This window comes from Oncorhynchus keta, chromosome 5 (genome assembly GCF_023373465.1).
Source record: "Oncorhynchus keta strain PuntledgeMale-10-30-2019 chromosome 5, Oket_V2, whole genome shotgun sequence".
Classification (NCBI taxonomy): domain Eukaryota; kingdom Metazoa; phylum Chordata; class Actinopteri; order Salmoniformes; family Salmonidae; genus Oncorhynchus; species Oncorhynchus keta.
Window position 1 is genome coordinate 18,261,548 of NC_068425.1, and position 26,485 is coordinate 18,288,032.

General features: G+C 42.3%; 2 protein-coding genes and 1 pseudogene across 5 annotated transcripts; all 3 read right to left on the reverse strand.

Moving 5' to 3' along the window:
• Nucleotides 1-3,037: 3,037 nt before the first annotated feature.
• LOC118365525 (tetraspanin-16-like) lies at nucleotides 3,038-10,419 on the reverse strand. 2 transcript variants are annotated; one of them, XM_035747805.2, is made up of 8 exons: nucleotides 10,271-10,419; nucleotides 9,542-9,627; nucleotides 8,992-9,189; nucleotides 8,755-8,829; nucleotides 8,498-8,605; nucleotides 8,246-8,401; nucleotides 8,080-8,163; nucleotides 3,038-3,255 (listed from the first exon to the last, which is right to left on the reverse strand). In XM_035747805.2, the coding sequence occupies exons 1-8, from the start codon at nucleotides 10,356-10,358 to the stop codon at nucleotides 3,190-3,192; spliced, it is 861 nt and encodes a 286-aa protein (XP_035603698.1). In that variant the 5' UTR covers nucleotides 10,359-10,419; the 3' UTR covers nucleotides 3,038-3,189. The 2 variants fall into 2 exon arrangements, with proteins under 2 accessions (XP_035603698.1, XP_035603699.1); XM_035747806.2 differs by lacking the exon at nucleotides 8,080-8,163.
• Nucleotides 10,420-11,163: 744 nt separating this feature from the next.
• LOC118365524 (WD repeat-containing protein 74-like) lies at nucleotides 11,164-12,283 on the reverse strand (annotated as a pseudogene).
• Nucleotides 12,284-12,550: 267 nt separating this feature from the next.
• On the reverse strand, nucleotides 12,551-25,577 carry LOC118365526 (tetraspanin-1-like). Of its 3 annotated transcripts, none has more exons than XM_052518919.1 (9): nucleotides 25,409-25,566; nucleotides 22,674-22,712; nucleotides 20,123-20,198; nucleotides 16,611-16,826; nucleotides 14,445-14,519; nucleotides 14,029-14,136; nucleotides 13,732-13,857; nucleotides 13,268-13,360; nucleotides 12,551-13,090 (listed from the first exon to the last, which is right to left on the reverse strand). In XM_052518919.1, the coding sequence occupies exons 3-9, from the start codon at nucleotides 20,177-20,179 to the stop codon at nucleotides 13,031-13,033; spliced, it is 735 nt and encodes a 244-aa protein (XP_052374879.1). In that variant the 5' UTR covers nucleotides 20,180-20,198; nucleotides 22,674-22,712; nucleotides 25,409-25,566; the 3' UTR covers nucleotides 12,551-13,030. The 3 variants fall into 3 exon arrangements, with proteins under 3 accessions (XP_052374879.1, XP_052374878.1, XP_035603701.1); XM_052518918.1 differs by having other exon boundaries at nucleotides 22,607-22,712; XM_035747808.2 differs by lacking the exon at nucleotides 22,674-22,712 and having other exon boundaries at nucleotides 25,409-25,577.
• Nucleotides 25,578-26,485: the final 908 nt, after the last annotated feature.

A 26,485-nucleotide genomic window follows, 5' to 3' on the forward strand; every position in this document is an offset into this window, starting at 1 on the left:
TTTATCAATATATTCGGCTCTATTTACACTCCGATTCGAAAATGCTAATTAGCATCAAAGTAGACATCTTGCAAAACTACAAATCTCCGCACACTCCTGCACTTCATCTGTAGCTGACACATTTACTAACAGTTGTGTCAATTTAAAACTTGCACAAGTTCACAGAATTGTCTATTAAAATAGCCAATTTAGGAATTACTACATTTAACTAACTTTAGATAGTTAATCCAGAGATTCTTACCTTCTCGTCCAGATCATCATGGCATTTGTAGTTCTTTATGACAGCCACATTAGCAGCTTATTAGCTTTTCATTTTTGGGAGGTAAATACATGCGAGGTTATTGATAAAAGTTACCTTGTCCTAGAGATATACAAAACGTCACGCCAGGGTAAGCCTTCACGAAACACAGCCCTTATTTGAAGTGTTTCTAAAATCCCCCGTGGAAAAACAATTGTAATCATTTCCCCGTTTATGGGGGTTATAGAGTACTGTGGTACTCTATAACCAGCTGAAGTAAACACCCCCATCCCTTCCATTTAATCACTGAAACATTATTGTACAATATGTGGACTGATCACCCTTTTAATTCAGTTAGGAATTAATCTAAAGCTCAACCGGCAAGGTTACAGTATTATCCAACTTTATGGTGAACACTATAACAGTTTTTTATTTATTTTACCTTTATTTAACCAGGTAGGCTAGTTGAGAACAAGTTCTCATTTGCAACTGCGACCTGGCCTAGATAAAAATTAGCAATTTGACACATACAACAACACAGTCACACATGGAATAAACAAAACAGTCAATAATACAGTAGAACAAAAGAAAACAAAAAGTATATATACAGTGAGTGCAAATGAGGTAAGATAAGGGAGTTAAGGCAATAAATAGGCCATGGTGGCAAAGTAACTACAATATAGCAATTAAACACTGGAATGGTATATGTGCAGAAGATTAATGTGCAAGTAGAGATATTGGGGTGCAAAGGAGCAAGATAAATACTATATGGGGATGAGGTAGATAGATGGGCTGTTTACAGATGGGCTATGTACAGGTGCAGTGATCTGTGAGCTGCTCTGACAACTGATGCTTAAAGCTAGTGAGGGAGATATGAGTCTTCAGCTTCAGAGATTTTTGCAGTTCGTTCCAGTCATTGGCAGCAGAGAACTGGAAGGAAAGACGACCATAGGAGGAATTGGCCTTGGGGGTGACCAGTGAGATACACCTGCTGGAGCGCGTGCTACGAGTGGGTGCTGCTATAGTGACCAGTGAGATGAGATAACGCGGGGCTTTACCTAGCAGACTTGTAGATAACCTGTAGCCAGTGGGTTTGGCGACGAGTATGAAGTGAGGGCCAGCCAACGAGAGCGTACCGATTGCAATGGTGGGTAGTGTATGGGGCTTTGGTGACAAAACGGATGGCACTGTGATCGACTGCATCCAGTTTGTTGAGTAGAGTGTTGGAGGCTATTTTATAGATGACATCACCGAAGTCGAGGATCGGTAGGATGGTCAGTTTTACCAGGATATGTTTGGCAGCATGAGTGAAGAATGCTTTGTTGCGATATAGGAAGCCAATTCTAGATTTAATTTTGGATTGGAGATGCTTAATGTGAGTCTAGAAGGAGAGTTTACAGTCTATCCAGACACCTAGGTATTTGTAGTTGTCCACGTATTCTAAGTCAGAGCCGTCCAGAGTAGTGATGCTGGACGGGCGAGCAGGTGCGGGCAGCGATCGGTTGAATAGCATGCATTTAGTTTCCCCTGCGTTTAAGAGCAGTTGGAGGCCACGGAAGGAGAGTTGTATGGCACTGAAGCTTGTCTGGAGGTAAGTTAACAGTGTCCAAAGAGGGGCCAGAAATATACAGAATGGTGTCGTCTGCGTAGAGGTGTACCAGAGACTCACCAGCAAGAGCGACATCATTGATGTATACAAAGAGAGTTGGCCCGAGGATTGAACCAAGTGGCACCCCCATAGAGACTGCCAGAAGTCCGGACAACAGGCACTCCGATTTGACAAACTGAACTCTATCAGAGAAGTAGTTGGTAAACCAGGCGAGGCAATCATTTGAGAAACCAAGACTGTCGAGTCTGCCAATAAGAATGTGGTGTTTGACAGAGTCGAAAGCCTTGGCCAGATCGATAATACGGCTGCACAGTAATGTCTCTTATCGATGGCGGTATGATGTCATTTAGGATCTTGAGCGTGGCTGAGGTGCACCCATGACCAGCTCTGAAACCAGATTGCATAGCGGAGAAGGTACGGTGGGATTCGAAATGGTCGGTAATCTGTTTGTTAACTGTAATGTCTAACTCTGATGTTTGCCTGTTTAGTTCATGTTGTTGGTCTCCTTCCAATAAAGATTGATCAAGCATGAGGAAGCCAAAGTCATACACAAAATCCCTTGTGATGTGGACAGACAGTCCTATAAACACAGGGATTTTAGATGTGGCCTTCAAGTGTCACTTTTTGAAGACATATTCTACACCTTATGAACAATAGTGACAATAGATGCATAGATAAATAAAACATAATCAAAGCAAAAAAAATAGATCTACATCAACCAGCTATTTTGTTTAAATAGAAGCAGGTATTGCATATCAAGTCACCTTAAAAATGTCTTCTCTCTACACTTCACTAATTAATCATTTCACATGAGGGTGCTGTTGTCATATTTGGGAGCACTAAAATTAAACTGGGATGATTGCAGATTACACATTCTGTTGGAATTGAACATAACATTGGGGCAGCAGGTAGCCGAGCAGTTAAGAGCATTGGGCCAGTAACTGAAAGGTTACTGGTTCGAATCCCTGAGCTGGCAAAGTGTAAAAATCTTCATTTTTTTGCCCTTGAGCAAGGCAGTTAACCCCCAACACTCTGCTTCCTGGGTGCCGATGACATCAATTAAGGCAGCCCACCGCACCTCTCTGATTCAGAAGGGGCTGAGTTAAATGAGGACGACACATTTCGGTTGAATGAATTCAGTTGTACAACTGACTAGGTTTCCCCATCCCAGTGAAAACAAAGTACATAGCTTTAAAAATAATATATAAACATTTTAATATAACCAAAATAACAGATACAATTTCAACTAAGGAAAACACACAAACTTTCATAATTTAGCAGAACTTTATTGTTGCCTGTGGGGGTTGTTGGTGTCCTCCAGGTGTGAATGGACCCTTTGGCTTCACCATGGATGCCTCATGAGCCCCAACTTCACAAACAAAACCATGGCAAGGATCATGGAGGATAACTGCAAAGAGGAGCGGACAGGAAAACAATGACTTGAAGCCAAGCAACATTATCTATTCAGCAACCAATTGCTATAGAATAGATAGTTATCAAACTTAGAAGAATACTCTTTAGGTCCTAATGGTGAGCTAGCTACTGTAGAAAAAGCATTACTATGCTTTAAAAAGTGCAGTTCTTTTCAGCAATAGTCCTTGGGTCTGAGAGAGGTTAAAGAAGAACTTGAGGGAGCAGTGTAACTCATAGGGAGATTCTCAATTGGGCAAAAGTCCACTCCTCCGTGACCCGGAAACCGATAAGTGGTTAAGGACAGTTGAAATTCGTTAGTAAGTGAACAGAGGAGTTTGCTCCCTTCCTCAATTACTTTGTTCGGCAAAGGATACTGAAGTGCATCCTCTGCGAAGTGTTTTGAAATCTGCCAATCCCCCTTTAATCAGCTGTTTACTCAGAGGAGAAAAGCATGCACAGATTTTAAAATTCTACATTCCTAATCTTTTTATCCAAATGTATTTTTACCACTTTACACGTATTTTGCGATTCCTTCTCTGTAAACGTCATCTGTCTGATGACGAGCTAATGGAGAAAGAGTCACTTCATACAAGCACCTTTTAACATTTTTTTTTTTTACACGTTTCCTCTCCTCGATTACTTTTGAAATGTTTTAAAGAGGTCAAATCAATCTTTATTTGTCACATGCGCCGAAAACAACAAGTGTAGACTTTACCGTGAAATGCTTACTTACAAGCCCTTAACCAACAGTGCAGTTCAAGAAGAGTTAAGAAAATATTGACCAAGTAGACTATAATAAAAAGTAACACAATAAGAATAACAAGGCTATATACAGGGCACCGATACCTAGTCAGTGTGCGGGGGTACAGGTTAGTTGAAGTAAATTGTGCATGTAGGTGGGGGTGAAGTGACTATGCATAGATAATAAACAGCGAGTAGCAGCAGTGTACAAAAGGGAGGGGGGTCAATGAAAATTGTCCGGTGGCTATTTTATTAGCTGTTCAGCAGTCTTATGGCTTGGGGGTAGAAGCTATTGAGGAGCCTTTTGGTCCTAGACCTGACGCTCCAGTACCGCTTGCCGTGCTGCAGCAGAGTGACTGGAGTCTCTGACAATTTTATGGGCTTTCCTCTGACACCACCTATTATATAGGTCCTGGATGGCAGGAAGCTTGGCCCCAGTGATGTACTGGGCCGTTCGCACTACCCTCTGTAGCGCCTTACGGTCAGATGCCGAGCAGTTGCTGGTGCAGCTGTAGAACCTTTTGAGGATCTGGGGACCCATGCCAATTATTTTCAGTCTCCTGGGGGGGAAAGGTTTAGCATTAGGGTTAGGGTCATCTGTGGATCTGTTGGAGCGGTATGGAGTGGTATGTGAATTGGAGTGGGTCTAGGGTGTCCAGGAGGATGCTGTGACCAGCCAGCCTTTCAAAGCATTTCATGGCTACTGACGGCCACGGGGCCGTAATCATTTAGGCAGGTTACCTTTGCTTCCTTGGGCACAGGGACTATGGTGCTCTGCTCAAAACATGTAGGTAATACAGACTCGGTCAGGGAGAGGTTGAAAATGTCAGTGAAGACACTTGACAGTTGGTCCGCGCATGCTTTGAGTACACGTCCTGGTAATCCGTCTGGCCCTGTTCAAAGGTTTTGTTCACATCGGCTACCGAGAGCGTTATCACACAGTCATCCAGAACAGCTGGTGCACTCGTGCATGCTTCAGTGTTGCTTGCCTCGAAGCTAACATAAAAGGCATTCAGCTCGTATGTTAGGCTCGCGTCACAGGGCAACTCGCGTCAGGGTTTCCCTTTGTAGGACGTAATAGTTTTCAAGCCCTGCCACAACCGACGAGCGTCAGAGCCGGTGTAGTAGGATTCAATCTTAATCCTATATTGACGCTTTGCTTGTTTGATTGTTCGTCTGAGGGCATAGCGTGATTTCTTATAAGTGTCCGGATTAGTCTCCTGCTCCTTGAAAGCGGCAGCTCTAGCCTTTAGCTCAATGCAGATGTTGCCTGTAATCCATGTCTTCTGGTTGGGATATGTACGTACAGTTACTGTGGGGACAATGTCGTCGATGCACTTATTGATGAAGCCATTGACTGAGGTGGTGTCATGACTGGCCTCCTCGGATCAGGTTACCGTGGACCACAATCCTACAGAGATCTCTCTCACCCACCAGAGGGGAAGAGATCGAGAGGTATGGAGATGGGGGGGGGGGGGTTTATGACACTTCACGCCCATTGTAAATCTTAAGGCAGTAGGCAAAATTCCTTTGTCCTGTCACTATGGAGAACCGGCCTCAGAACATGCAATAAATGGACTTTGGGACAATAGGTTTTGTCAGCTACAATGGTGGTAATGATGATAGATGGAATATGAAAATGATGTTGTTTTTGTTATGTTATTAAAAGTTAAGGGACGACGGTATAACAAAAACATTGTAACTTTAAGAGTTTTCCTAATATGTGCCTACTGTTTGCATATTGTACGTTGTGTGGAAAATGTCCAGATCAAAGATGTTTTTGTAAAGTTGAAATGTGAAGTTAGTTGTCTAAATTGGATCTTAGTAAAAATCCAGACCTTGCCTTGTAACGGCAAGAGAATTGCCCTAAAGGAGGAAACAGCCATTTCTGACCCCAGGGTATAAAACACGAGTTAAGAATGAACATATTAGACTAAGGGACCCTGAGCTGCAGCCAAGGTCTGAGTGGTCAGCAAACCCAAAACAAGGTTGAAGAAGACAAAGGAAACTTTTAACAACCTATGTTACGGATGAGTAGCTGTATCTAAAAGGGGTAAATTCAAGCAGGACCACCTGGTCACCACTCTCCAAGGAATTGTGTGTCTACACTGTTTTCCTTCCCATGCTGGAACCATCCACACGGCTGATTAGCCCTCCTCCAAAAAACACTTTTCAGAGCAAGGGTGAGGAAACAGACCACCAAGAGAAAGGACACTTGACATCGTGAGGAGAAACAGAGAGTTACACCCGGTAACCGAAGACGGACCGTCATCAGAGAAGTCGGAATCCGGTCCATGCAGAGACACCCATCTGAGACCTTCAACACGTAATTACATCATTATATTCTGAACCATAAGAGCGGTAGTTCGAGGCAAGGTTAGGGTTAAAATAAGCATAGCTGACAAATGCACCTAAGTGTGTTTTTTTTCTCATGCACTCTCTCTCCCTTTTGAAATCCCCATTCTGTAACACGTGTCATATTGTGTTGGCCCGCTAGGGACCTGTTTTATCGTACTAAGTTCTAATCAATAGCCTAGACTGTGTATTTGTGTATCTTATATGATAATTTTAGCTTGTTAGCAAATAAATAATCAACACAATTGGTGTGGTACGGCCTTATTTGGTGAGACTCGGGTTTGTGCAGATTCCCGGATTATGCGACGTTCAGAATGAGACTGTAGAGGAAATTGATTGATTAGCGACTGTTGTAGAATCGATATTCTGATATTCTTTGAGTTAATTTGTGAAATATAACCAAACTTTAACATGGTGCGCCAGGTTAATGAGTTAATAATTGCCTGATTCATTTAATCACGTAATTATGAACTTTTAATCATTCGACGAGCAGCAGTCGTCACATTAATCAATACAACGTCACGAGTGGTGTACTCCTCAATGCCATTGGATGAATCCCGGAACATATTCCAGTCTGTGGTAGCAAAACAGTCCTGTAGTGTAGCATACGTGTCATCTGACCACTTCCGTATTGAGCGAGTCACTGGTACTTCCTGCTTTAGTTTTTGCTTGTAAGCAGGAATTAGGAGGATAGAATTATGGTCAGATATGTCAAATGGAGGGCGAGGGAGAGCTTTGTATGCATCTCTGTGTGTGGAATAAAGGTGGTCTTTTTCTGGTTGCACATGTGACATGCTGGTAAAAATTTGGTAAAACTGATTTAAGTTTGCCTGCATTAAAGTCCCCAGCCACTAGGAGCGCCGCTTCTGGGTGAGCATTTTCTTCTTTGCTTATGGCCTTATAGAGTTGGTTGAGAGCGGTCTTAGTGGCAGCTTCGTTCTGTGGTGATAAATAGATGGCTACGAATAATATAGATGAGAATTTCTTGGTAGATAGTGTGGTCTACAGCTTATCATAAGGTAAATTGCTCTACCTCAGGCGAGTAATACCTCGAGACTTCTTTAATATTAGACATCACGCAACAGCTGTTATTGACAAAGACACACACTCCCACCCCTTCTCTTACCAGAGGTAGCGTCTCTGTTCTGCCAGTGCATGGAAAATCCCGCTAGCTCTATATTGTCCATATCGTCGTTCAGCCACGTCTTGGTGAAACATAAGATGTTACAGTTTTTAATGTCCCGTTGGTGGGATAATCTTAATCGTAGGTCATCAATTTTATTTTCCAATGATTGAACGTTAGCAAGAGCGGATGGCAGTGGGAGTTTACTCACTCGCCTACGGATTCTCAGAAGGCTGCCCGATCTGCGGCCCCTTTTCCTTCATCTTTTCTTCACGCAAAAGGCGTGGATCTGGGCCTGTTCCAGTGAAAGCAGGATATCCTTCTTGTTGGACTCGTTAAAGGAAAAAGTTTCTTCCAGTCCATGATGAGTGTTCGCTGTTCTGATGTCCAGAAGTTATTTTCGGTCAGCAGCAACATTATGTACACAATAAGTTAAAAAAATAAGTTACACAAAACAACTAACAAAATAGCACAATTGGTTGGGAGAATGTAAAATGTCAGCCATGTTCTTCGGCGCCATCTTTTCATCAGGTGAGGAGAGGGTGGAGGAGACGACGCGAGGAGTCAAGCAAAACAGATTGAAATTCTCCCATACCATACCTCCATCATACATATGCAGCCAGCTGCTGATCCCAGGATGACACTCTGCTCTCTGATCACTGTGATGACCTTACCAAAGCAGCTCTGGGGGAAACACAAAGGGGGCATTTGGCTTAAGGCTTTACAGCCTTAGAGCACAGACTGATACAACAGTGCAGTGAGTTACCTGTGGTTGGATCAGACTTGGAGTGATGGTGATACCGTCACAGTCTGCAAGGGTCTTGTTCACGCAGCAAGTCTTAGGATAGTTCAAACCCGTGGTTGTACTGAACACAGAGCCCTTGAAATCTACAGTCGAGTTCTCAAAACCACAGCATTTGAACTAAGAGATGAAAAACCAATAAAGACATTAGCCAATAAAGACATTAGCTGTAATAATTACTGTCTGAGATGTTCTGGTGGTCAGAGAGCTTCTCACCTTGACCATGACTGTGTTCCATGCTGTTGAGATTGGGTCTGTTGCCGCTGGGCCCATATAGACAGTCATCAGGGAATTCTTGCTTGCATCACGTACCACTAAGCTAACCTGTCACATATAGACATCACAGCTTATTGAAAGGCATAGCCTGGCTAAGCTATATCATACAAATAATTCAATAATTTACAGGGCTCTAAATTATGATATAGGTTCGCCTACTTGATGATACAGATACCAGCATGTTAATGTATTCTTACCAGATTCCGGTACGTCAAGACAAAAATAGTCCCAATGATTTCAGCAACAAATAGCATTGTCACGATGAAGAAAAACTGTTCAGGGTACAAAAAATGCAGAGATAGTGAAAATGTTGCCTCTTATTGAAGCTTGCCGGGTGAAAAGAGTGGGACATTTACAACGCTGCAGTTGTATAACACAGTAAGACAATTATCGTCTGGTGCCTTGAAATTGACTGCACAACTGTTGTCTCTCACCAGCATGATAAAGAAGCGGTTCTCTTTCCAAGCCCCACAGCAGCCGATGAGACCCGTGAAAGACAGCACTGAGCCCATACCAATACAGATGTAGCTGATGTAGATGAGCTGAGACGAGTAGGGGCCCAGGACATCCACAAACGTAGCTGCTCCATATCTAATCCATGCGCCAAGTCCCAGCAGCACAAAGCCACTTATCTGGAGGGGAGAGAAGGATGGTGGTGTTATTTCATATATTTTTTTAAATAATCTGCTAATAAATTGCATTTGAGTTGTTATGGCCTGTTTTTTTTCTTCTATGTTTTGTCAGATGGATTTCTCAGGCTAGGTAATATTACAATGACAACAACAGCCGTTGCTGTCTTCTTCTGTGTGTTTGACTTTTGCAATGCATTCACAAACCTCGGTTTTATGAGAGGGAAACTATATTTCTATAGCTAGCCAAGAACAGTTTACATTATCGATTATAGAAGAATGTTCATTATTTGCATTTCAAACAGACAGTTCAACTGGGCTTTGTTTGCCAGCTAGGCAACATTTAGCTACTTACAACAAGTATCACACAAAGCAGCAACATCAAATACCGCATCCATCTGTACAGTTTGTCATGTCTAGCCATTTTGCAAGTTCGACCTTCTATAATGAAAGGAGAAAATATGACAAAATTATACAGAACAGGATAGGCTTATAATAATACTAGCTAATGAGACACATTTTTGGTAAACAGCTGAGAGATGGGACTGAAGAAATGTAACCACTCTCAAATTCAAAGATGGAGCTATGGATGCCAGGACTGACCATCCAATAGATCCAAATGTTAACCATGTTTTGAAGCTATACAGAGTTTGTTTAAATGTACATTATTTACAAACAATAGAATATATAAGCTTATACAATTTTGGGTTTGAATGTGGTAAAGCAGTTTAACTAATGTTAAGCTCATGATAAATGTATGAGTTATATTCTTCAAGAGTAAATAGTGATCTAATAGTATCACTAATTAAAAATATGGATACAAAAATGGATGTACCAATCCCAGATTCTCCCTTTAATAACTAACATTAAAGATCAGTTCGAGCTGGCTAGTGTTAGCTAACTATTAGCCTAGCTGGACTAGCTATTGTAGCTAGCTAACGTTAGTGACCTGACCATGGATCGCTTGTTACTGGTAGTTAGCTAACTTTGCTGGACTACCCTCTATGTTTAGAGGTTATAGTTAAATTAGCTCTCTAGCTAGCGCCATTTTAGCTAGCGAGCTAACGTTCGCGTCTGTCCTTACTTTTAATAGGTCCAGACGATTTAGGCCTACTGCTATTAAGGCCTACTTGCTGCCAACTGTCTGTGTCTGCCTGGCCAACAGGTGTCATATTCTCTGTCCAGTCACAACACACACACTGCGGTCAAAACCAGTACAGTATGAAGAAAGGCTAAAACTGCTTCTCCAATAGAAATCCCCGATCACACTTGTAGGCGATGTCATGGCGACGTTGCTAGCTAAACTCATGCTAGAAAACGCCATCGGCTCTAACGGTCGTCTCGCGCCGAAATGCGCCTATGCAAGCCGTCAAAATCAAATGCACTCCTTAAAGTTGTTTTTTGACGAAAATGAAAACGTGTCCGTTTGTCACTTTCACGAGGCTGGAGTAATAAAATGTTCAACTACTTAAGACATTGCCTCGAATCTATATTGTGCCTTTAGATTTCACTTCTCTCATTGACTTTTTAAACCACAAACCCCTGCCTGGTCGATTGTCTGTTTCGCAAGCGTTCTCGGAATTCTCGCGATGTTGCGCCTCTGGGTTTAGCAACTCGCTGCTGTGTTTTAATTTTTAAAATTTGAAACCAGACGTCATTGGTCGTTTTATTAGCGGCGATGCACTGTCACTCACACACACACACACACACACACACTAACCGATCATGTTCAGAGTTCTATAAAATATTGTAATAGCCCTGGGGATATTGTACATTCAATACACTTTTGTTGCCAAAAATAATATATAATTTATGTTAGCTACATTTCAAGGAAGTTGGTATAGAAGGGCATGCAAACAATTCCAGAATGAGATTAGTTTAAAGGAAAACTACAGCTATTGCAGTACAGACTCAACAGGAAAACATTCTGTACATCTGCAACACAGACTTTTGGCAGACCTAGATCTTCTGTGTTTCTCAGAGCACAGCCCTTTCCTTAAGCTCTCCACTGTGGGTCATTTGACCACTTTTCTTTGTAATCTTCTCTACACCTGTAACTACAGCTTCCTCTTCTTCTGTTGCACTCTTCTTCGCCTGGTCTTTTATCATCTCCATAGTGTCCCACCCCTCATCCACTTCAGCTTCCTCTTCTTTCACATCTCCGGTTACTGCTGATCTGCTCAGCTCTAGATCTTTGCTGGACAGACGCACACAGTTGAGTAGTGACTTCAGATACACCTTGTGCTGTAGGGAGCAGTCCTCCAGGCTGTGTACTCTCATAAAGTGATCCAAGCCACCAGAGGGAGAGGGGTGGCACTGAAGCCCCCGCACTCCTCGTGCCATTCCCTTCAAAACACCCACGCACCAGACCTTTCTGCAAAACTAATATGGCGAGTTCTCCATGTGCGTTGCCCACTACAACACTGTCTTGGTTGGCAGGGAGGGAGAGGGCTGTGAGGGGGTACTCCCCAAAATGAGCCTCCAGAACCGGAAGCCTCTGGGGAGAGGCTGGGTCATACACTCGCACCTGGTGGTGAATCAATCTGTGCAGGTGACGATCAAGTCTGGGATGAAGGCCATGTCTCTAACCCACTCTGGCATTCACAAGTCATTACGTACATTCTTGGAGGTTTCAGTACTCTCCAGATCCCAGACCTTTAGGTCATTCTCCTTCCCTCCTGTGGCCGCTTGGTTGCGCTGCGAGGGATTCGGTCACTCCGACAAACATTCGTCCCAGCATTTCTCTCAACTGTGTCTGTCCTGCCCTCCTTCCAGACCCTCAGCAGTCCAGTCTCCACACACGTGATCAGAGCACTGTCTGACGGCAAGTCCTGTGAACCTGCCCTGGGTGCTCTCCACACACTGTCTGGTCTCAGCGAAGATGCCCTTCTCTGTGCTAAATGTCTTCACTGTGTCATTCACAGACCCCACCAGTACCTCAGTCTCATGTTGATCTCCCCAGCCTACGACACACACTTCCTGGTCCAGGCAGCGCATCTCAGAAGTTGAAAGCATGTTTTTTGGATAGGCTCGCTCCTTTTAATATCCCTGTTTCCGATCCCACCCATACTGAGCACACTTTACTTTTGTCTGTCATGAAAAATAACAAAAATATTGTCAACAAAATAAAAATCCGAACATGTTCTTCTCTGTGCTGTATCTTCGTTTTGCATCCTTTCTGAAAAGACAGACACTAAAGAAAGAAATTCAAACAGCAGATGGACACCACACAGAATTTAACTATTTTAGAGAGAACTATGACTAGGAAAGATGTGTGCCTTTGATACCAAAACACGAGTTAAACAAACTTACTTTAAAAATATTGCCGTTATACAATAGTTACAATGCAATAAATCAGTTAAACTTATTTTCAGAGCGTTGCAAGTTGCAACATTTTATTAATTCTCCAGAGCATGTAGCATCTGTAGAAAATCAATTAATAAAATTATAAAAAGTGGCACATATATGTCCTGACAGTGAATTGATAATGTTATTATAATATGAATCTTGATGATACTGTGCAGAGTGGAATGGAGTTAGGCCGCAATGTATTGCTGCAATCTAAATGTAAGACAGCATCATTTTTAGGTGAAATATGTATACAATACAATAAAAGACTTCAATACAAATAGACATTTCCCATATCCAATAATCTTGTACAGGATTTAATTTAAACTGGCTTAGTGGTGGGACGCCTCTCCTTATCACAAAGCTTCCTTAGATTTCTCTTCAGCCTTGGTGGTTTCAGAGATTGTTATGCATCCACCCTGGTAGTTGTCCTAAGGAGTGTCCAGAGATGCCATCCAGGCAGATGACTCTACGGCCCTCCCTCCTCCACTGGTTTTCAGTCACTCTTTGAGCCTATTATGCAGTACAAAGTCATGGAGACAACCATCGCCATTATCTAGGGAAACAGGAACAGTAAATAAATGCTTTGGTTATGCTAAACTTTTAAACAAAGCCTGCTGTACAAAACTGAACACATCACATGACTTTTGTTGAATTTGCATCTACATTTGTGGCATTTCAAAACAATGAGATTGTGACCTTGAAATAGACACAGGGAAGGAGTCAACAGTACCTCAAGGGCAGCGATTCCCAATGCCACTGCCACAATGGCAATAGTGTTTTCATCAATCAGCTGCTTAAACTTTGGGAAGCAGCCAGTGATCGTCTGTGGGGACACACAAATGTAATAGTGATTTAGACAGGTGAGGCCACTGGGTGTTCAACTGTAAAGTGTGTTACATTCTCAAATGGGCCTTCCATTGATGAGTTTGAGTATGGATGTATGGATGTAGTGTGAGCAACTAGAGGTGATGAGTTCACATCTCGTACCAAGTTTGGACCCGCACTGACTACAGTGTTAACTCAAAATGACAACGACTAGGTTCCAGTTTAACAACGTTTACTTCACCGTACACCGTCACCCTTATACTCAGGCCAGTTCCATCAGTGAGACTACTGCGCAGGTGTACTAATAACAGAGTGACATCACAGTAATAACAGAAATATAGGGATACTTATAACATGAACTTAACATACAGCACTTGTGTCATTACAGGAGCTGAAAACAGCACTGTGGCAGCACTGTTGAGGATAGAGACGGGTGCGTATTTCAAATGGAGAGCCAGTGAAGTCTGTATAGTTGTAGAATCCACAGCACTTTAGCTAGAGTGGACACGGAGACAGTTCATATTAGAACAATTCTGTTGACAAAACTGAATAAGCTTTCTAATACACAAGCATATAAAAATGACAATGTAATTTGAGACATTATTTGTAGGCCTAATATGTTATTTCCAAGGTATTAAAACAGGCCAGCAGGATATTGTAAAGTACCGTATCCATAGTAGCATTCCAGAGAGCGGTGACGTCTACATTTTCTCCATAGTCCTTCTTAATGTTCTGAACCACTTTGGTGCCCACTTTCTCAATCAACTCACCTGCCTGAAATACATAAACACAAATCACACACACTTAAAAAAAGGTTCCAAAAGGTTCCAGGTAGCATTCCAGGTAGAACCGTCTGTGGAAAGGGTTCTTATGGAACCCAAAAGAGTTCTACCTGGAACCAAAAGGGTTCTACCTCGAACCAAAAGGGGTTCTTAAAATGGTTTGCCTATGAGGACAGCCGAAGAACCCTTTTAGAGAGCACCTTTTTTTCTAAGAGTAGTCTTTTTATCAAATTCTCCACAGACAGTCTTTAATCCCCTTTAGCAATATGAGGAGAGTGAATGGGCTCCATGTACGCTTACCAAGGGTTTAAACACCAGGATAACCACTGCTCCAGCCACCTCTGCAATGAACACCACCAACACAATCACAAAGAACTAGAAAAATAGGAAAAGGAGACCATAAGAGAGATTGAGTGGTTGGACTGAGAAAACTGTTTACAGTGCATTTGCTAACATTTCATATATACTGAACAAAAATAAACACAACATGCAAAGTGTTGGTCCTATGTTTCATGAGCTGAAATAAAAATCTCAGAAATGTTCCATATGCACAAAAAGCTTATTGTTCTCACATTTTGTGAAAAAATTAATTTACTTCCCTGTTAGTAAGCATTTCTCCTTTGCCAAGATATGACATATCTAGAAGCTGATTAAACGGCATCATTACACAGGTGCACCTTGTGCTGTGGACAATAAAAAGCCACTCTAAAATGGGCAGCTGTCACACAACAATGCCACAGATGTCTCAAGTTGAGGGAACGTGCAATTGGCATGCTGACTGCAGGAATGTCCATCAGAGCTGTTGCCAGAGAATGTAATGTTAACTTCTCTACCATAAGCCGCCTCCCAACATTGTTTTAGAGGATTTGGCAGTACGTCCAAACGGCCTCACAACCGCAGACCACGTGTAACCACGCCAGCCCAGGACCACATCTGGCTTCTTCACATGCGGGACAGTCCAAGAACAGCCACCGGGACCAGCTGATGAAACTGTGGGTTTGCACAACCAAATAATTTCTACACAAACGGTCTCAGGGAATCACATCTGCATATCCTCACCAGGGTCTTGACCTGACTGCAGTTTGGTGTCATAACCAACTTCAGTGGGCAAATGCTCCTCTTTAATGGCCACTGGCATGCTGAAGAAGTGTGCTCTTCACAGATTAATCCCAGTTTCAACTGTACCGGGCAGATGGCGTCATGTGGGCGAGAGGTTTGCTGATGTCAACGTTGTGAACAGGGTGCCCCATGGTGGCGGTGGGGTTATGATATGGGTGGGCATAAGCTACAGACAACAAACACAATTGCATTTTATCGCTGGAAATTAGCATGCATAGAGATACAATGAGATTCTGAGGCCCACTGTTGTGCCATTCATCTGCCGCCATCACATAATGTTTTAGCGTGATAATGCACGGCCCCATGTCGCAAGGATCCGTACAAAATTCCTGGAAACTGAAAATGTCCCAGTTCTTCCACGGCCTGCATACTCACAAGACATGTCACCCATTAAGCATGTTTGGGATGCTCTGGATTGACGTGTATGACAGCTTTTTTCAGTTCCCGCCAATATTCAGCAACTTTGCACAGCCATTTAAGAGGAGTGGGACATCATTCCACAGGCCACATTCCACAGCCTGATCAACTCTATGTGAAGGAAGGGCCTCTCAAGTGGCACAGAAGTCTAAGGCACTGCATCGCAGTGCTAGAGGCGTCACTACAGATCCGGGTTTGATCCCTGGCTGTGTTGGACCCGGCCACGACTGGGAGGCCCATGAATTGGTGCACAATTGGCCCAGTGTCGTCCGGATTAGGGGAGGGTTTGGCCGGCTAGGATGTCCTTGTCCCATCTCGCAACTCCTTGTGGCGGCCGGGTGCATGCTCGCTGACTTCAGTCGCCAGTTGTACGGTGTTTCCTCTGACACATTGGTTCGGCTGGCCTCAGAGTTAAGTGAGCAGTGTGTCGAGATGGGTCGTGTTTCGGAGAACTCATGACTCTCAACCTTTGCCTCTCCCGAGTCCATACTGGAGTTGCAGCGATGGGACAAGACTAAGTACAAATTAAGGAGAAAAAAGGTTTAAAAAAAGCATAATAATATGCAAAGTAGTTGTCGCCCTGCATGAGCAAATGGTGGTCACACCAGATACTAACTGGTTTTCTGAAATACGCCTTTTCCTTAAGGTATCTGTGACCAACAGATGCACATCTGTATTCCCAGTCATGTGAAATCCATAGATTAGGGCCTAATGAATTTACTTCAATTGACTGGTTTCCTTATATGAACTGTAAGTCAGTAAAATCTTTGAAATGTTTCATTTATCCGTGTAGCTACCTACTGTACTGTAGAAAATTCTGAAAGGAGAGATGAGGAGCTTGACAATCAAGCTTGTTCACTGAGTCAGTGTCAATCACATTGGTGACAACATAGCACATATACTGAAGAGCTCATGTTTGAGGTGACCTACCAGGAGCAGCATACACCTGCTCTCCTTCATGGCGCCACAGCAGCCCAGGAAACCTATGACCAGCAGCACTGCCCCCACAGCAATCAACAGGTAGCCCACGTTTAGGATCTGGTTCAACTCCGCTGGAGCATCTTTTATCCCCTTGAGGAGCCCCAGGATTGAGCCGCTGTCCACCTTCACCCAGATCCCCACGCCCAGGATTGCAGCGCCCGCCAACTGGGGGAAGAGAGCATAGCATTGTTGGGTGGTTTCTATTAATTCAATGAAGACCACATCAACTGCTGCCCTTCGTCTTACCTAACATGCCCATCCAGTGCTTTCTGAAAGTATTCCTCCCCCTTGACTTATTCCGCATTTGGTTTTGTTACAGTCTCGATTCAAAATTGATTAAGGGGCGGCAGGCAGCCTAGTGGTTAGCGCGTTCGACTAGTAACCAAAAGGTTGCAAGATCGAATCCCCGAGCTGACAAGGTACAAATCTGTCGTTCTGCCCCTTAACAAGGCAGTTAACGCACTGTTCCTAGGCAGTCATTGAAAATAAGGATTTGTTTAACTTACTTGCCTAGTTACATAAAGACAAAGTAAAAAATGTTCCCCTCATCTACATACAGAAATCCCATTTACTTTATATAAGTATTCACACCCTTGAGTCAACACTTTGGCTGGGCCACCCAAGGACTTTCATATTCTTGTTCAGAAGCATTCCAGCGTTGCTTTGGGTGTATGATTGGGGTCATGGTCCTGTTGGAATGTAAATCACACCCCAGTCTAAGGTCATTTGCACTCTGAAGCAGGTTCTCATTAAGGATTTGCCTGTATTAAGCTCCATTCCTTGTTCACTCTATCCTTACCAGTCTCCCAGTCCCTGCTGCAGAAAAGCATCCCCACAGCATAATGCTGCCACCACCTTGCTTCACGGTAGGGATGAAGTTAGATGGGTGATGAGCTGTGCCTGGCTTTCTTCAGACATAGCACTTTGCATTCAGGCCAAATAATTACATTTTTGTCTCATCAAACCACAGAATATTTTGCCTTATGATCTCAGAGGCTTTCATTCCAGGCATGCTGTCTTTTTCTCAGAAGCGCCTTCTGTTTTGCCAATCTCCCACAAAGCCCAGATTGGTGAAGTGCTGTGGAGACTTGTCTTTCTGGCAGGTTATCAGCCAAGGAACACTGTAGTTCTGTCAGTGGTCATTGTGTTCATGGTCACCTCCCTGACCAAGGTTCTTTCCCGGTTGTTCATTTTGGTCGGACGGCCAGCTCTAGGCAGAGTGAGTAGTTCCATATTTAAGGAGACCACTGTGCTTTGACATGCTCTGTTAACTGTGGGACTTATATAGACAGGTGTGTTTCTTCCTACATCGTGTAAAACAATTGAATTGGCCACAGGTGGACTCCAATCAAATTGTAGTGACCTCTCAAGGATGATCAAGAGGAATTGGATGCACCTTGGCTCAATTTGGAGTCTCATAGCAAAGGGGTGTGAATACTTACACTATCGTTCAAAAGACATTGTACAGTGTAGTAATTGTTAATGTTGTAAATGACTATTGTAGCTGGAAACGGCTGACTTTATATGGCATACAGAGGTCCATTATCAGCAACCATCACTCCTGTATTCCAATGGCACGGTGTGTTAACAAAGTCAAGTTTATAATTTAAAAAGGCTAACACGGAACCCAAACCGGCTGCGTGCGTGCACACATTTATTTTGTCCCCCAACATCAAATGCAGGATAAAATATCAAACTCTGAACCAATTACATTAATTTGGGGACAGGTCGAAAAGCATTAAACATGTATGGCAATTTAGCTAGTTAGCTTGCACTTGCTAGCTAATTTTTCCTATTTAGCTAGCTTGCTGTTGCTAGCCAATTTGTCCTGGGATATAAACATTGTTGTTATTTTACCTGAAATGCACAAGGTCCTCTACTCCGACAATTAATCCACACATAAAAATGGTCAACCGAAGCGTTTCTAGTCCTCTCCTCATTCTAGGCCTTTTCTTCTCTTGACTTTATATTGCGATTGGAAACTTTAATAAATTAGGTGCATTGCCACCACTGACCTCGTTTGTCTTTCAGTCACCCACGTGGGTATAACCAATGAGGAGATGGCACGTGGGTACCTGCTCCAGTCTCAGCCTGCAGTAGTTTGTGTCGGGGGGCTAGGGTCAGTCTGTTATATCTGGAGTACTTCTCCTGTCTTATCCGGTGTCCTGTGTGAATTTAAGTATGCTCTCTCTAATTCTCTCTCGGAGGACCTGAGCCCTAGGACCATGCCTCAGGACTACCTGGCATGATGACTGCTTGCTGTCCCCATTCCACCTGGCCGTGCTGCTGCTCCAGTTTCAACTGTTCTGCCTGCGGCTATGGAACCCTGACCTGTTCACCGGACGTGCTACCTGTCCCAGACCTGCTGTTTCAACTCTCTAGAGACAGCAGGAGCGGTGGAGATACTATTTTTCCTAGCCACCTGCATTGCTTGCTGTTTGGGGTTTTAGGCTGAGTTTCTGTACAGCACTTTGAGATATCAGCTGATGTAAGAAGGGCTATATAAATTTCATATAAAGTCAGCCGTTTCCAGCTACAATAGTAATTGTATAACATTAACAAGGTCTACACTGTATGTCTGATCAATTTGATGTTATTTTAAAATGGACAAAAAAAATATTTTCTTTCAAAAACAAGGACATTTTAAATTGACCCCAAATTTCTGAATGGTAGTGTATGTAAATGAGATATCTGTATTTAATTTTAAATAAATTGGCAAATTCTAAAAACATGTTTTCAGTTTGTTATTATGGGGTATTGTATGTAGATGGTTGAGATTTTTTTATTGATTTAATCCATGTTGAATTCAGGCTGTAACAAAAAAAATTCTCCTTTCATCTTTATTTTGTTATGCACCTGAGCGCTGTGGAGCAGGTTTTCATTTAGGATCACTTCTGTACTTTGCTCCGTTCATCTTTGCCTCGATCCTGACTGGTCTCTTAGTCCCTGCCGCTGAAAAACATCCCCACAGCATAATGCTGCCACCACCATGCATCACCGTAGGGATGGTGCCAGGTTTCCTCCAGACGTGACGCTTGGCATTCAGCCCAAAGAGTTCAATCTTGTTTTCATCATTCCTACATAGGCATTTTCCAGTAAAATTAAATATTTTTTATTTATTTAATAGCTCCTTCGCATTCTCTGACATTCATGCTGCATTTGGCTTGCAGTACATCACACTATTCTACTCTGTGCCTAATCTTATCTGGTCCAAAATGACATGTCGGTCTCATAAAAAGTAGTAAAACCATAACAAATGGCTGTCCTTTTGTTTCATGTTCTCACAACTTTCTCACGTTGCAATTTAGATACTGTTTTTCTGGAGCACAGAATAAGGATAAGAAGTGGTAAGTGATAAGGAGTGTTCTGATTGCCTGCAGATTCATTATTGTGAAGCATAACTGAACTCTGCTATTATCAGCAATAATTTAATCAAAAAGATGAAAACATCTCCAACTTACAAAGATGATGCCATTAAAAGCAAACATCATGACTTTGAGAAATCCGAAGCAACCCATTCTTGATGAATTATTCTGCCTGGAAGAAAAGAGGAAAAGGGTGAGAAAGGGAACATTTATGAATAGTCACCTATGGTAATGATGAGAATGTTTAGTTATTCTATGAGACTTCTGAAATCATTAAGATGAGATCAGAGGTCAAAAGTCTGAACTAAATCTACTGCCCATGTCTGTAGCATATTGTCTATAGGCCTGTTTAGAGGAGGAAGCATAATGACCTAAGGTTCTCTTTAATTCAATGGGGAAGTACAATCTCAACAAAACAGCTAAATTATGTACTTCTTATGATGTTCTATATCAATGACATTTTGGAAATTGTATGTTGAGGGTTTGGGTCACAATCTTATCTTGTAAACTTACTCCACGAACCCTTCTACACCTGAATAAACATTTGACTCATATTGAATGATATTGGAAGGTGACAGTTATAGTTTTGTGGACACAATCAGTCACTAAGGAAGCAAATATATATTCTGTCAAACAACAGAGACAAAGCGTTTCTCTACTACTCTAGCAGAGTTGTTCCAAGTCATTTGCACTGAGTTGTTATGTCTGGCTAATTAGGTGAAGGATTAACAGTTCTACACACTCCTTGATGCTGTTTGCGGTCTTTGACTTGTTACCAGGAAACCTGCCCTTTGTCATCTACAGTAAGACGTGGGAAGGAAGGAGTGGGGAAAAACACCAGCCACTTAACTTATCCTCCCTATCACCATATCGTCCTTGAACAGTCAAGAGCACCCTTGCTTTTTTTGTACTAATGTCATTTACTGTACAGTACACTTTCCCAACACCAATGAGAGTTAAGTGAGCCTTTGCTTTAGAATTAAGGAAATTACAGCAGTATGTCCCACTGCATTGTCATTTAAAATGGGCCCCTAAACAGATTAAAATTATACAAGAGTCAGACCAGTCCCATAGCCTAATAGCCAGAAAGAGTATTCACAGTAATTCACTCGATGTCTGAAAACCATTCCACCTGGGGCCACAAAATGTTCAATGTAAAAAAGTCATCCAATTACAAGAAAGCTATCAACATGTTCAACATGGTCTGCTATTCAGATGAGAACAGTGTCCATCACCTGCACAAGGAAATTTTAAGGAACTTTATCGTCCTCAGTGTCAATCAGAGGGCTATTAAAACACAGGAGCCCATTACACACACAAACTGCAGGGTTAATGTCCTGTCCCGTTTTGCAAGTTAAACCATCTATGGATCATCTCCTCCTGCTCTGTTCTATGACCCCGTGTGGTGCCCTTTACCACTATGTGTGTTTAGGACGGTCTGTCTGCATATGACCCTATAGGGTGGGAACAATGATTGAGTGACTAAATGACAGCTGGTTTGTACTGTACTCTTAATAACAGCGATAACAAACCAATAGCACTGTGTGGCAGTAGCACCAGTAGTGTGACAGTGAACTCTGTCAAGGACTTTCTGATTGACATGAGTGTCATTTTCTTTCTGATGTTATGACTAAAGTATCCATAAGTGTGTTTCTTATACGGTCCCAGATAGAGTACTTAAGAGTTCATCAACCTGGCCAAGGCTTTCGACTCTGTCAATCACCACATTCTTATTGGCAGACTCAACAGCCTTGGTTTCTCAAATGATTGCCTCGCCTGGTTCACCAACTACTTCTCTGATAGAGCTCAGTGTGTCAAATCGGAGGGCCTGTTGTCCGGACCTCTGGCAGTCTATGGGGGTGCCACAGGGTTCAATTCTCGGGCCGACTCCCTTCTCTGTATACATCAATGATGTCGCTCTTGCTGCTGGTGATTCTCTCATCCACCTCTACGCAGACGACACCATTCTGTATACTTCTGGCCCTTCTTTGGACACGGTGTTAACTAACCTCCAGACGAGCTTCAATGCCATACAACTCTCCTTCCGTGGCCTCCAACTGTTCTTAAACGCAAGTAAAACTAAATGCATGCTATTCAACCGATCATTGCCCGCACCTGCCCATCCATCCAGCATCACTACTCTGGACGGCTCTGACTTAGAATACGTGGATAACTACAAATACCTAGGTATCTGGATGGACTGTAAACTCTCCTTCCAGACTCACATTAAGCATTTCCAATCAAAAATTTAATCGGCTTCCTATTTCGCAACAAAGCTTCCTTCACTCATGCTGCCAAACTTACCCTCGTAAAACTGACCATCCTACCGATCCTTGTCTTCGGCAATGTCATCTATAAAATAGCCTCCAACACTCTACTCAGCAAACTGGATGTAGTCTACCACAGTGCCATCCATTTTGTCACCAAAGCCCCATATACTACCCACCACTGCGACCTGTACGCTGGCTGGCCCTCGCTTCATACTTGTCGCCAAACTCACTGGCTACAGGTTATCTACAAGTATCTGCTAGGTAAAGCCCCGCCCTATCTCAGCTCACTGGTCACCATAGCATCACCCACTTGTAGCACACGCTCCAGCAGGTATATCTCACTGGTCACCCCCAAAGCCAATTCCTCCTTTGGTCACCTTTCCTTCCACTTCTCTGCTGCCACTGACTGGAACAAACTGCAAAATAAATAAATAAATAAATAAATAACTGAAGCTGGAGATTCCCATCTCCCTCACTAGCTTTAAGAACCAGCTATCAGAGCAGCTCACAGATCACTGCACCTGTTCATAGCCAATCTGTATACAACCCAGCTATCTACCCCATTCCCATACTGGATTTATTTTGCACCACACTATCTCTACTTGCACATTTACCATTCCAGTGTTTAATTGCCATATTGTAATTACTTCGCCACCATGGCCTATTTCTTGCCCTAATTCCCTTATTTGCACTCACTGTATATATACACTTTGTTTTCTTTTTTTCTACTGTATTATTGACTTTGTTTTGTTCATTCCATGTGTAACGGTGTTGTTGTATGTGTCGAACTGCTATGCTTTATCTTGGCCAGGTCGCAGTTGCAAATGAGAACTTGTTCTCAACTAGCTTACCTGGTTAAATAAAGGTGAAATAAAAAAAATAAAAAGAGAGTGAAATGGCATCGGCATACAGTACAAGTACTGAGAGATGGATGCTAAACGTCAGGATGTTTATCACAGTGTCAATGTTTAGCCATGAGCATCAGGTTAATCATGTGAGTGGGCCAGAGCGCGCATAGCAACATATCCTGAATTGGTTTTCCCCTTTTCATTCCCAGAGGGTTTCCTGCAAGTGGTCACTCATCTTCTACCTTCACAAAGCCATGGGCAACAGCGGTGGCCATAGTTAGCCTGGTGATGTATTAACAAACACAGTCGCATGCAAATGACTAAGAAAACATCCCAGCCAGGAGCCATCAACACACAGTACAAAGACAAAGTTGAGTATAATACACAGTAGCTATGGCCCTTAGGACTTTACATGCTTTGAAAATTAAAATGCAATAAACACAAAGCAGCTAAATGAGAATATAATTTAGACAAGAGTAACGTAAAAAATAAATCAATGATCAGGTGAATTTCAGGCAAGTATTCTTTAAGCTGCTGAATAATATGACACAGTGAGTGGCATAGCTTTGTTGATATCATGTTAGGAGTAATGTGGTATTCAGTCATGAAGACTAGGATAATGAATTCATCCACAAGGAAGCCAGTGGGGACACACTTGGTGACAAACATTTCCCGGAATGATGATCAAGATAACAAATGTCTGTTGACGAACATGCCAATTAACGACTAGAGGAAAGAAAGTATGGACATCATATTTATCAAAGCTTTATCTCAGTCAGCTGTCATCCCGTGTAACAGTTGACCTAATATGGTTCAATGACAATTCCTAACATGTAGTCTACTCCAAAATGGGAAAGTTTGAAATGTATGAAGGATTACATTGTTGAAGGTGGGTTTCCTCATGAGCCCTAGGGTAGTGCTTTGAGTAATGGGGTTTTGGCTTAATGGTAATACATGAAAATATTCCATCATGACAAATCTAAATAATTGTCAGGAAGAGTATATACAGTAATTCACTCACAGAGACAACCCAGTCAGACTCTGTCTGAGCGGAGCGTGCTAAAACTCGAAACACTGGACAAATCTAAAAGGATGTCATGAGCTATGTTCCATCCAATTGGCGACAGATTTTCATTCGAATATACTAAAATTTGCATATAAACTGTGTATTTTCCCTGCAGAGATGAGTTTCCATCAAATTGGCTTGCTGCAAATAAAAGGCTATGCATGCAACGTAGTGCACATAGTGCACATAGTGCACATAGTGCACAAAAATATATATTTTGCAGTTAAACAAGTTTCCATTCCATTTTCAACTCTACTGATGGTTCTCACAAACAAAGGTGCCTTAGGCTACATAAAGTACCACAGCATGAAACACGTGTTTCTAAAAATCCCCTATGGAAAAAAATGAATGGTGGAAAAACAATTGGAACCATTTTCCTGTTTGACCGCTAGCTTTTATGGGCGTTATGACGCCTCCATTGTGGGGCTCTATAGTAAGTGTCCACTTGTATTGGCACGTGCTAAAACGTACGTATGAGATTATCATGGACAAGAGTGAGATTTTTTTTTTAAATGGCAGCAAAACATCGATTATCATGTCACCATAATAAGACCCTCGATATTTATTGGGAAGGCGCATCAAGCTCAGCACCTTTCACTATCACCACCGTGTTAAATTCATCCTGATTTATTTGATCTGTAACCTAATACAGTTCATGTTTTCCGACAAATCGCAGTGGGGGACTACAAATCATCGCGTGACTCCCAAATTTACTTCGACATGATGGTTATTATATCAATATTTGCGCATAAAAGCGTTTCCACCTACATTTCTCGCATAATTCATTTTACCGACACAAAAAGTTCTCATCTTGTCTAGCGTATTTTGTTTTGTCCACATTTTGAAAGTTTACCGGAAAATGTTCTGTTGCCATTAGGGCGGTACATTATTTTTTAATCGGACATCTACTTTACTCGCCTAAAACGGTTGGATGGAAACATGGTTGTAGAGAGGAATAATTACAGGCTTGAGTCAAGATCTCAGGAGAGGAACAAATAATGAATTGTTGGAATCCATGTTGTCACTGCACCCGACTACAGGAGAATATAAAACACATCAAATTACTACTCTATGGGGCATTTTCAACAACCAGATGAGTCAACCCTTGTTATTCTCACTTACAATTGTTTACCCTACAGTGGAGTGGTACAACAGGTTTCGTTGAAACTCAGAGAAAGAAAGGGAGTCTGGGCCTTACCTTCACTGGGGTGATGGAGGCTGTTGCTGGGAGAGCGAATGTGGGCGTCAGTAAACAGGCTGATATACCTGTGTTCTCGGCGAGTGACCTGTACTGCGTTTTTCTCTTCTACACACAAACTCTCTCGTTCTCTTCCTGTGCTTCTCGGTGACTGCAGGTTGGTTATAAACAGTGAGGGAGGGGGCGTGCTGAGGCAAACAGGTGGGAGTGATTCAGGTTTCAGAGGCAAGGAGCTCACTTCCCTGTGGAGTAGAAGTACCACCTGAGGGAGTGTCACAGCAATGTTACAGCTACATACACACAGGCATAAGCACATTCTATCACCATTTTTACCTGTGGCATCACTGTATATCAAAGTGGGCTTTTGGAGACGTGAATGGTATGGAAGCAGAGAAAGAATATATCTATGGATTTTTAAGAAAATGTTATTTAATTACATACTATACTATAAGACCTTACTATGTGAGTTCCATTGAAAGCATTGTTTTGTAGACATAGGATAATTCATCAGTCGGAATGTTTCTCTTGCTTAGAAATTTGCTCAGACTTTGACCTAAATCTTCCCATGACAGCCTCTAATGAAAAGTAGACTTTCACAATCATGCAGGAATCTGAGTTGAGCTTTAAAAATACCCAGAGTGACAGTGATGGAGGAATTTGGAGGAGGTAAATTGTAATAAATGTATAATAACCAGATTAACTTTTATTTTTCAATTCACCACCTTCGATGATAAGCAATCAAACAGTATCCTACCAGTTGAAACAGTGCCTGTTGAAACAGAACCTTATGGAGTCGCAAGCTTCTGTGAATTGACTATTTCACTGCCTATCTATTTTTCAACATTAACCTTAAAGTAACTGTCCATTGAAAACCTAACTTGTAAAAGTTAATACTCTGTTAACTCATACCCAAATTACATTGTTGACTCATCCTATACTCGTGGCCAAAGCATTAATTGGAGGGGGGGAAAAACACTTGAATAAAACCCACCTCAAACCTGTATCTCAAACAGACCGTTTCAAAAATGCTTGTATTTCCTCAGAGGATGATGTCATTCCAACACAGAAAAGCTTCTT

Bases quoted from the DNA above. Each gene is read 5' to 3' on its own strand.
- LOC118365525 (XM_035747805.2), bottom strand. From the start codon at position 10,358: ATGACACCTGTTGGCCAGGCAGACACAGACAGTTGGCAGCAAGTAGGC. The intron at 8,830-8,991 runs GTGAGAGACAAC...TACCCTGAACAG, and splicing joins ACCGCTTCTTTATCATGCTG to TTTTTCTTCATCGTGACAAT. The intron at 3,256-8,079 runs GTATGGTATGGG...TCCTCTTTGCAG, and splicing joins GCTGCATATGTATGATGGAG to TTATCCTCCATGATCCTTGC.
- LOC118365526 (XM_035747808.2), bottom strand. From the start codon at position 20,179: ATGGGTTGCTTCGGATTTCTCAAAGTCATGATGTTTGCTTTTAATGGC. The intron at 14,137-14,444 runs GTAAGCGTACAT...TATGTATTTCAG, and splicing joins TCCTGGTGTTTAAACCCTTG to GCAGGTGAGTTGATTGAGAA. The intron at 13,091-13,267 runs GTACTGTTGACT...CTGTTTCCCTAG, and splicing joins TGGGAATCGCTGCCCTTGAG to ATAATGGCGATGGTTGTCTC.